We start from the raw sequence: 10,587 nt of genomic DNA, 5'->3' as shown, positions 1-10,587 counted from the left end.
TTCCCTTAATTCGATCCGCATCTGGGAAGCTTGTTCTCCTGCCGGACACCAGGCGCTGTTCAGGAGCCCGCAGGAGCCCAGGAGTAGACGCGGGAAATCCGCGGGGCGAGGCGCCCCTCCCCGGCGGGTGTCCAAGCACCGCCCCTCCTGGCGTCAGAGGGGCCGATAGGCTGCGGGCCGGGGGCTGGTCTCCGGGGCGGGGCGGCGGGGCCAGACCTCTACCCCGCGCGGAGCCGCCTCTGCCTGCGCGGCGTCGGTAGACCCTGGACCCCGGACCCCAGACCTCGGGCCCCGTGCGCGCCCCCTGTTCTTGGCCCCGACCCCAGTGTACGCCCCAGTGTACGCCCCGGCCATGCACCGCCTGGGGTTCCCGCTGCTCGCCCTGTGTCTGCTAGGTGAGTGCTGCGGGGAGGGACCGCCCTCCGGGGCGCCCGTGGGTCCCCTGGCCTAACGCACCCTGCCGAGCTCCGGGTCAGTCTCCGGGGTCGGTCGCGCCGAGGGGAGCCCTCACCGGGAAGGCCCAGGGTGGCAGACAGAAACTTCAAAAGGGAACTGGGGGGAGAAGCCACCTGGGGCGCTTCCCCAGCGCTGGTCCCTCTGGGGACTCACAGGGCACTGGGGAGAACCGCGCCTCTCCCCATCCACCTGGAGCCTTGGGATGACTGCCCACGCCTACCCAGGTCCCCCCGCCTGGCAGGGAAGGGAGGACCGAGGAGCGGTGACCTGGAGCTGAGGGTGGGCGCTGGGGGAGGAGGCCGGGAGGAGGTCGTCTGGCCACTTGGGACACACACACACACACACCCCGCCGCTCTGGGGAGCTTTCTGGGCAGCATTCCGTGGTGGCCCAGACCCCAGCCTGGGGGGCCTCTGCTCGGAGCCTCTCTGCGGGTGCTCTGCTAGATGAGGGTCTCATCCACTGACGCTCTAGGACTGAAGAACCTTGCCGGGTGGCCGCTCTCTGGGCCTCACCCCACTCCCAGGGCCGTTTGTCGTTGGGTCCCTGGCAGCTGCTGGATCTGGGCTGGGACAGGCAGACCTATCCCCCACCCAGGCCTGTGCGCCCAGAGACCCGAGGGAGGGGCTGCAAGGGGACGGGAGATCAGGTCAGGTCTAGGTCAGCCCGGTGGGCTCCACCCAGGGCTCCGAATCCCTGGTGCTCACACTCTCTGGTGACCCCCCAGGGGAGGTGGTGCAGGCCCACCACCGGCCGGCTGACCCCCTTCTCCCCCACAGTGGCAGCCCCCAGCACCCCACTGCCCCACGTGGAGCAGTACGAGGTGGTGTGGCCCCGACGCCTGCCAGCACCCCGTGCCCGCCGAGCTCTGCCCTCCCACCTGGTAAGTCTGGGCGGGGAAGCCGGCCTGGGGGCCCCCCACGGGCTCCCCGGAGCCTGTCCTGTCTGTAGCTCCGAGTGTGCCCACTGCGGCCGGCAGGGCTGTCTCTGCCCGCACTTCCTCCACCCCCAGCCTCCACTCCCGGCATCCTGCCTCCGCCTGCCCCCGGCGGGTGGGGCGGGCTGAGTGGCTTCTGCTGAGTAGGGGCCCCTGGGGCGGCTCTGGCTGACTTTCAGCAGCCCTGATGGCTCAGGGCACGTCACAGTTTCACTCACTGGCAAGATAAGTCTGATCCCTTTCAGGCCGGAGGGGATGGCTCATCTGGGGCGTGTCGCCAGCCGGGTTTGTGGTGACTGTGATGACGCACCTTCAAGGGGCATTTGGAGCTGGGCTGGGGTTTCCCAAGGAAGGCTGCCTGGAGGCATTCCTGAAATCCCTGTGGGACCGCCTGTCCTGACCTTAGTATCTGGAGAAAGCCTTCTAGAGGTCGGCAGGCTGGAGACCCTCCCCTGGGGTGCTGGGTCATGAGCCCCCATCTCTGCTACCTTGGATCTAAGGGCTGCCGGTCAGGGCCCTGTCTCCCCATCCCCCTGCTTCCTGGGAAAGGGGATCCTAGTCATTTCGTGTGTGGACAGATGGGGAAATTGAGATCTAGAGCTCCAACCTGCCCAGCCCCAGCTTCCTAATACTAGCCTGACACTGAATGACCCCCAAGGTCCTCTGAGGGGGCTTTCAGATTTCAGGGTGCCCTGGCCTTGACTGCACCCCCAGCCCAGCCCCAGCACGCCAAGGTTGGAGGCGTGTGTGCCCTGGGTTAGGGCCCCTCACCCTGGACCCCTCCCTGTCCCCTGGTTCAGGACCTGTACCCTGAGAGCGTGAGCTACATCCTTGGGACCCAGGGGCACAACTTCACCCTGCACTTGAGGAAGAACAGGTAAGTGGAGGCCCGGCCACTCTGCCAGGCCAGAGGCGGCTTTAGTGGGGGGCAGGCGGACCCTGGGAACCACAGTGGCTCTTTTCCAGGGACCTGGTGGGCTCGGGCTACACGGAGACCTACAGGGCTGCCAATGGCTCCCAGGTGGTGGAGCAGCGACAGAGGCAGGTAGGACCCAGGACAGCCCTGGAGAGGCCAGCGGCCAGCGGAGCCAGGGAGGGGGGGGCAGAGCCGCAGGCCCCTCATGCCTCCCCGCCCCTGCAGGGTCACTGCTTCTACCAAGGCCACGTTCAAGGACACCAGCACTCAGCTGCCAGCCTCAGCACGTGTTTGGGCCTCAGGTGCGGGTCGCAGACCTGGGGGGGGGGGGGGGCGGAGGTGTCAGCTGTCCCGCACTTGCTCCAGAGAAGTCCTCGGAGGCCGAGAAGAGAGGGGCTCGGGGTGATGATCTTCCCACACGGGGACTGTGGCCTGTTAGAAGTCACAGATTCCCCGGGCTGTGGGGCTCCCCTCAGGCCCTGCAGCCTGTTCCGAATACCCCCCCACCCCTCCCCCGCCCTGCAGATGGGACTGTCTGCAGCAGCAGCCCTGCCCCCACCCGCCGTCCTCCCCGATGTATCCGTGGGGGGCGGGGGTGCACTAATTCAGAACCGCCTGGCTTCCCTCTGCCCTCAGGGGCTTTTTCCGGGCTGGCTCGGATGTCCACGTGATCGAGCCCCTGGACAGGGCTGGTGAAGAGGGGCGGCACGCGCTATACCGGGCGGAGCATCTGCAGCAGAAGCTTGGGACCTGTGGGGTCAGCGACACCAGCTTGGAGCAGGCCTTGGGGCCTCGGACCTTGGCAGCCTTCAGGCCCCGGGTGAGCAGGGGAGCCCGGACCAGCTGCATCACCCCCGTCCCCTGGGACTGCATCCCCCAGACCCGCCCTGTGCCCGGCCAGGGGTCCCCATGGCCAGTGGGCCTGGCTCTGCCAGTGGCTACTGAGACCGCTCCTTGGCCTGAGCTGGAACCTCCTGGGTGGCACCCTCAGTCCGAGCAGGGGCCTGGGTACTAGCTCTAAGACCTCGGGAGAGGGTCAGAGTGTGAAAACTGGGCCCGGGCCAGGACTGTGGCCGGGGTGGCTGACCACCGCCTTGTGCCCCCAGATCGGGCTGCTGCCCCGAGACACCCGCTATGTGGAGCTGTATGTGGTCACGGACAGCGCAGAGGTAGTGAGGCAGAGCGCGGGGGCAGGGCTGGGGCTGGCTGGTGGGCCACGTCCTCTGAGGGCCTGCCGTCCTGCAGTTCCAACGGCTAGGGAGCAGAGCAGCGGTGCGCAGCCGGGTGATGGAGGTGGTGAACCACGTGGACAAGGTGGGTAGAAATCTCGGTGGTCGAGGGGACAGGGCCAGCAGGAGCGGGGCTGTGTCTGCCCCTGTGTCCGCCCTCACTGTCCCCGAGCCTGACCTGGGGCCCCCCGCGTTCCCAGCTTTATCAGGAGCTCAATTTCCGTGTGGTCCTGGTGGGCCTGGAGATGTGGAACCAAGGGGACGAGATTCAGGTGAGCTCGAACCCCGACACCACGCTGGACGACTTCCTGCAGTGGCGGAAGCAGAACCTGGTGGGAAGGCACCCGCACGACAACGTGCAGCTCATCACGTATGTGGGCGCCGGGCACGGGGCCCTGCAGCGGGGGGCTGCGTGGGAGCGCTGGGGCGCGTGGGAGGGAGGCCGTTTCGGGGCATCCACCTTCGCCCACTGCTCTTGTTCCCAGCGGGGTTGAGTTCACCGGGACCACCGTGGGACTGGCCAAGGTGTCGACCATGTGCTCCCAGGACTCGGGGGCTGTGAACCAGGTTTGCTGGCCTCTGGACGGGGAGCCCTGAGGACTAGGTCCACATGCTTGTCCCCACGCTGTCCCCATGGGTTGGAACGCCTGGGGCCGCCACCCCTGGAGGGTGCAGGGATGCTTTCAGAAGTGTTACTGGTGGGACGGGGTGTGGCTTTAGCTGGCGTGGCCTCTCCCGGTAGGACCACAACCTAGAGAACCCTGTCGGTGTCGCATCCACCATGGCCCACGAGATGGGCCACAACCTGGGCATGGACCATGACGAGAACGTCCAGGGCTGTTACTGCCCCGTGCCACGGGAGGGTGGCGGCTGCATCATGGCGGCCAGCATAGGGTGAGGCCAGGGGCTGCCTGGGGAGCGGGGTGTCCTAGGTGACCCTGCACCCTGACCGAGGCTCCGTCCTGCGCCCCCAGCTCCAAGTTCCCCAGGATGTTCAGCCAGTGCAGCCGTGCCGACCTGGAGATGTTCGTGGAGGAGCCTCACACAGCCTGCCTGGCCAATGCCCCGGACCCCAGCCGGATAGTGGGCAACCCTGTGTGCGGGAACCAGTTTGTGGAGCGCGGAGAGCAGTGTGACTGTGGCCCGCCCCAGGTACAGGCCAGACGCCCACCGCCCTCTGCCCTCATGGACGCCCATTCGTGACCCACCAGCCACCCCGTGTGCCGTGGCCACAGAGCAGAACGCTTCTGCTCTCTGAGCCCCGAGGGGCCTCTAGGGAGGGGGCCCAGGGTCTGTGCTGGAGCCCACTCCTACTTCTGCCCTTCAGACCTGTCAGAACCCCTGCTGCAACGCCACCACCTGCCAGCTGGCTGCGGGGGCCCGTTGTGCCCAAGGGGCCTGCTGCCAGGACTGCAGGGTGAGTCCTGGGCCCCCAGGCCAGTTGGTGGGAAGGGGTCCCAAGGAGATGGCTGACAGAGCACGTGAGCTCTGCTCTGCTGGGCAGGTGACGCCTGCCGGTGAGCTGTGCCGTCCCCCAAAGGATGCGTGTGACCTTGAGGAGTACTGTGATGGTCAGCAGCCAGTGTGCCCGGAGGACGTCTTCCAAGAGAACGGCACACCCTGCCCAGGGGGCTACTGCTACAATGGGGTCTGTCCTGCGCTGGCCCAGAGGTGCCAGGACCTGTGGGGGCCAGGTGAGGCATGTGCACTCTGGCTATGTGCTCACAGGCTTGCGGGGCGTTGCGGGGCCCAAGCCAGAGGACTGACCCCTTCCTGGCCCCCCGCAGGCTCACATGTTGCTGAGGAAACATGCTACACCTATAGCATCTCCCCAGGCTGCCAGGGCAGGCCCGCGCAGGGTTCCAGCAGGTGAGTGGTCATCTGTGGCCTGATTCCCCCGGGTCGCGGGCCACAGGATGTCCCTGGAAGTGGGGCCACCCAAGAGGGTCTTCTGCACAAAGGAGTCTCGGGTCTGAGTCAGAGGGTTCTCCAGGGGGTCCACCCTGCCCTCCAGCACCCCCAGGCCTGAGCATCTGTCTGCCCTCATGGGAGGGAGAGTGTGTCGCTGTCACTGGGGGTGGGGGAGGTGCCCACCAGAGGGCCCTACGGCCCATCCGAGGGCTGGGGCCTGTTTCCTGCAGCTCCCCAGGTCCTCCTGAGGGAGGGCCCGCAGGCATCAGGCAGGAGACCCAGCAGAGCTGGTTGCACGGCTTCTCTGTCCATAGGGTCGACACGTGCGGCACCCTATACTGTGAGGGCGGACGGAAGCCGCTGGAGCGGAGTTCCTGTACCCTCACCTTGCGCACGGGCACTTGCCAGGCTCTTGCCCTGGAGGGAGGCGCCGCGTATGAGCCGGTGCCGGAAGGCACCAAGTGCGGCGAGGAGAGGGTGAGCGCCAGCGCCCGTCTGCTGCAGGGTCGACCACGGGCGGCAGCTGGCAGGGGCTTCCGAGGGCTGTGGCCCAGACGTGAGCCTGGACGCGCCCCATGTGGCGGTCCTAGACACGTGTCCCACGGAGGCGAGCCCACGCAGTCCCAGGGCTGTGCACACCGGGTCCTGTGTGGGCTCAGTCGAGGCACTGCCAGTGGACGGGAGGTGCTCAAGCAGCCAGTCCTCTGCTCACGGGGTGTGAAGACCATTCTGTTCTGCAAGCCCACACCTCCCTGGGCGTGGGGGACGCCAGCCCTCTGGCCCCGGTGGCCGCTGTGGCCCGGCTGGCCTGGGTGTGACGGTCCCGGCCTGCCTCCCCCAGGGCTCCCGATCAGGCCGAGGGTCTGCGTCAGCTGGTGTTAGAAGTGGGGACACGGCTCCAGGCAGTGTTCTAGAACGTCTGCCTGAGGACATGCCCTCTGCCCTCCAGGTTTGCTGGAAAGGAGTCTGCCGGCACCTGCACGTTTACAGATCCATAAACTGCTCTGCCCAGTGCAACAACCACGGGGTACGTGAGCCCATGGGGCGTCCCGCCATGCTTCCTCTGGGGCTGAAGGAGACCCGTAGGCCGTGCTCGAGATGAGCTCAGGCCCAGCAGGGGACGCTGCCGGAGGCTGGTGGGATCTGGGTGTCCCTTGTGAACACCGAGGCCCGGGGCAGTGGTGCCGTGGACGCATGGGCTGGGGCTAGGCAGACCCAAAAGCTCTCCGCTGTCAGTAACGTGTGTCACGATGTAGGGACAGCCAGCCGCTGAGAGCTCGAAACACCAGGGCTCTGGGTGCTCCCTTCTGACCCCAGTCTCAGGGAGGTTTGGGGGCGTGCCCCAAGGACAGCCCACAGGAAGCCGCCAGACGAGCTCACCTTGCCAGCCGCACGTCTGATGGGCGAGGCGGCAGACAGGTATAGGGTGGCCTGGTCCTCACCCCCAGTCACCCTCAGGTGTGCAACCACAAGGGAGCGTGCCGCTGCCACCCGGGCTGGGCCCCGCCCAACTGCACAGAGCTGCTGCCCCACGTGCACACAGGTAGGCCCGGCGACCCCGGGGCTTTCGTGCCTGCATGGCCTGATAGGGTCCCCTGCAGGTCCGGTCCTTCCTCAGACCACCTGGGCTGGGCCGAGAGGGCCACCACGTGCCCTAAGGTCCTTCAGGCATTGTCAACGATGCAGGTATGCGGCCTCAGCCCGGCTCTCTGACCCCACGGCTGCCACCTGGGCTCCCCGTGAGATAGGCAAGAGGCGTGTCCTAGAGGGAGAGCACAGTCGTGGTGACAGGACGCCAGCCAGTTTGCTGGGTCCTCGGCCACCTTCTGAGTGCGGGAGTCTGAGGGCCCCCCACGCCCACAAGCATCTTCTCCAGTAGCCCTGTGCCCATGGCCACCGACAGCAGCATGGCCCCCTGAGCCTGGCCAGACCCTGCTCACGTCACTGTGGCCAGGAGCCAGTCACCACCAGGCCCTCCAGCCTCTGCTCTGAGAGCCCACAGGGCTGGTGTAACAGACTCACTCTCAGTGCTGAGGCTGCTCACGTGGGCCCTGGGCTCCTGGGTCTCCGCCTGAGAAAACACTCCCCTCCTTGGTCCTGGGGCCCTCACTGCCCTATTGACACCTGGTCTCCTGCACCCCCACAGGGTCCAGGAGCCTCCTGGTGGGCCTGCTGGCATCTGTGGTGCTGCTGGTGGCTCTCCTGGCAGGTGTGGTCTTCTACCAAAAGGCCTGGAACCGAGGCTCTTGGAGGTGAGCGTGCTCTGGGGTTGCAAGAAGCACTTCCCGTGCATACACGATTGGGAAACGTCTTGCTGCTGTTTGAGGAAGAGGAACAGCCCTCCGCACAGAGAGCTTGGGGCCTCTGCCTCTTGAAGACAGGGCAGGTGACAGGCGAGGCCAACAGGTGGGGGGTGGTAATCCCAGACAGAGCCCCTCCATCCCCACCCTGATCAGTGCCAGAGCACTTGGGAGAATATGGGCTTTGCCCATCGTGGGCAGCTGCCCACGGAGTTGCCATGGGACCTCACCCCATCTTGCTGGTTGCAGGACACACCCAGGAGCCCGGTTCCCTGGGCCAGACCCCAAGGCCAGGACACACTGACCAGTCTTGCTTTCTCCCCAGGAGCTCAGTGCCCAAGACTACCAAGGGGCTCTCCAATCCCCTGTTCCATGAGGGGCCCAGTGTGCCAGCCAAGCGTGGGGCTCCAGCCACCATCACCCACCCCAGCCAGCTCACCAGGCCCATGGCCTCCAGGATGACCCCTAAGCAGCCGCCCCATGCTGTAAGCAGTGCATCCCACCACCCCTGGGCCATCCCCAATCCCTCCCAGCAGGGCTTGGAGCTGCCCCGCAGAGGCAGAAGCAGGCTTCAGGGTGGACAGTCTGAGAACCCGCATGAGCCAGTGACAGACCAGACCTGGGACTTGGACGTGAGGCTCTCGGCCTCTGCAGGGTGGACAGAGAGGTGTTAAGGCCCAGATGCCCTCTGTTCCTGCCCAGCATCTCTGGGCCCCTCCACAAGACTGGCAAAGGGGAGGGTAGGAGTTGCACCTGGGCTCAGCCTCGGGGACCCGTGGGGCAGGGCAGAGCCCTCCATGTGCACTTGACTCTCCCTCCTCTGGGAGGGGTGGGAACCTCGGGTTCTGGGCTGGGACCTCCAAAGCCTGGCTCCCTGGACATAGCCTCCCTGTGAGCCCCAGGCTCCCCGCCCTGTTCCCTGCAGCCTCCAGTCACCATGTCCAACCCACCCTTCACCATTCCTGTGTACACACGGCTGCCCCCAGACCAGGTGAGCGGCCAGGACATCTGGGAGCACCAAGTGGGTCCTGGGTGAGGAGTGCAGGGGCTGGGGGCTGGATTTGGTGAGCTGGGGACCCCAGGGCAGCAGCCCCTACACTCGGGAGGCTGATGGCCCAGCCCCGAGAGGATGTTTACTAAACCCAGGGGGCTGAGGGGCCCTGACTGCTGCTCCTCCCTCCCACCAGCTCAGACCTCCTCCTCCTGCCAAGCGCCTCCCTGAGCTGAAGCCCAAGCAGGTGAGAAGCCTCCGCCCTTCTGGAGACCTCTCCAGCTGCACACGTGCCCTTCCCTGGCTGCCGGGCGCCTCCCAGCCAGACCCTATGGTGTCCTTGGCTTCCTTGTGGAGCTCAAGTCTAGAGATGCTCTGAGATGCGTGGGGGACGGCTCCTTCCGCTGTGGTCCCTCACGGTCTGCAGTGTCCATCCGGACACCCTGCCAGGAGCCACCGTTACTGTGGTGTTTGCTTCATGGAAATTCTCTTGTTTAACTTTTTGAACTAATATTAAATTTACAGCAAAGCTGCAAAAATAGCCGGGGGGGGGGTTGAAAGGAAAAATGGACAAAGGGGCAGAAATGGGTCCAGCCAGGAGCGGCTGCAGGGGAGCTGCGCACACCAAGGGTCTTCCCTTGGAGGGGCGTGGCCAGTGCCCACGCTGGGCCTTCCCTTCCTCCACCCAGACCCTGGGGGCACCTGCCCTGCCTGCCTAGAGGAAGCAGAACTGTAAACAGATGCCAACTTTAGTGGTGAATTCTCAGCATTTGAACTTCCAAAGACCCACATTCTGGCCATTTAAGAGCCTTTTTTGGGAAATGCTGAGGTGGGGTGGGGTGGGCTGGGGTGGGGACGTTGAGGGAGAAGGCCAGAGTGCAGCTGATGGGCCCAGCAGGGGGTTCTGCCCCAGCCGGGGGCACTTCTCTGTGGAGAAGCCTGCAGGGGAGTCGGGAGCAGAGCCAATGCTGGGGAAGATGGGGCCTTGGGTGGTGTCCAGAGTCCGCTGTCTGTCCCCCAGGGTGTGAAGCCGACCTTCCCACCTCCGATGCCTCCAGTCAAGCCTGGGGCGGGAAGAGCCACCCCCGGACCCGTGCAGGTGAGCCTGTCTCCCCCAGGGCGCTGGGCAGCAGGGTGGGCGGTCTCCCTGGCTGGCTGGGGCACTGCCCCGGGGTCACTGTCCACCGGGTTTGTCTCACACCCACTTGCCCCTGTCGGGACTTCCCGAGCCGCCCCTGCTGCCCGTGCGTCTGTTCCTCCTGTCAGTCAGGGGGCCAGGGTGGGGTCGCGGGGCTTAGGCCGGTGGCGGTGGCCGCAGGCCGCCGGTGACCTACGCACGAGGAAGCGTGAGTCATCGGGGCCCTCGGGCCTTGGTTCAGCTCCGGTTCTCCTTCCTCCTCCCAGGGCGCCGCGGGTGCGAAGGCGGCTCTGAAGCCCCCGGTGCAGTGGAGGTGACGCGGGGCTGCGGGCGTCGGCCCCGGTGGGGACGGCGGTGCCCTCCCCGCGGGGTTCGGGTCGGCCCGGCCCCCGCCCCCGCCCCCGGGGACCCGTCCGGCCCGAGGAGCGCGCGCAGAGGAGCCACGGCCGGCCGCCCCCCTCCCGGGACCCCCCCGGGCCCCCCTCCCTGTACACCCCCCCCCCGGCGTCCCGCACCCCGAGGGGCCCCCGCGCCCGCAGCGGGGCCGGAGCTGCCGTGAAGTGTTTTCGTACCAGGTCACCGACCGGTCTGCACGGTCGGGACCGTCATTAAACCGACGTAGCACCGTGTGCGCGACCGTGGGCGGCGCTGGTCTCGACCCGCGAGCGGCCGGTTAACGCGCGGCGGCGCCGCCCTCCGCCCGCCCCCCGG

At 66.8% G+C, this 10,587-nt stretch overlaps 1 protein-coding gene across 1 annotated transcript; it reads left to right on the top strand.

Moving 5' to 3' along the window:
* The first annotated feature begins 208 nt into the window (after positions 1 to 208).
* Positions 209 to 10,505, top strand: ADAM8 (ADAM metallopeptidase domain 8). The gene is made up of 24 exons (XM_059398898.1): positions 209 to 395; positions 1,234 to 1,337; positions 2,192 to 2,268; positions 2,358 to 2,436; positions 2,533 to 2,609; positions 2,944 to 3,127; positions 3,414 to 3,476; positions 3,553 to 3,621; positions 3,737 to 3,906; positions 4,022 to 4,103; positions 4,279 to 4,430; positions 4,511 to 4,688; positions 4,864 to 4,953; positions 5,041 to 5,230; positions 5,324 to 5,405; positions 5,762 to 5,924; positions 6,397 to 6,474; positions 6,906 to 6,990; positions 7,594 to 7,699; positions 8,073 to 8,232; positions 8,673 to 8,738; positions 8,935 to 8,985; positions 9,760 to 9,837; positions 10,143 to 10,505. The coding sequence occupies exons 1-24, from the start codon at positions 353 to 355 to the stop codon at positions 10,191 to 10,193; spliced, it is 2,478 nt and encodes an 825-aa protein (XP_059254881.1). The 5' UTR covers positions 209 to 352; the 3' UTR covers positions 10,194 to 10,505.
* The last annotated feature ends 82 nt before the right edge of the window (positions 10,506 to 10,587 follow it).

The sequence above is a fragment of the Mustela nigripes genome, chromosome 4, assembly GCF_022355385.1.
Source record: "Mustela nigripes isolate SB6536 chromosome 4, MUSNIG.SB6536, whole genome shotgun sequence".
Classification (NCBI taxonomy): domain Eukaryota; kingdom Metazoa; phylum Chordata; class Mammalia; order Carnivora; family Mustelidae; genus Mustela; species Mustela nigripes.
Note: the sequence above shows the minus strand (reverse complement) of the source record. Positions and strands in the feature narration are given on the sequence as shown.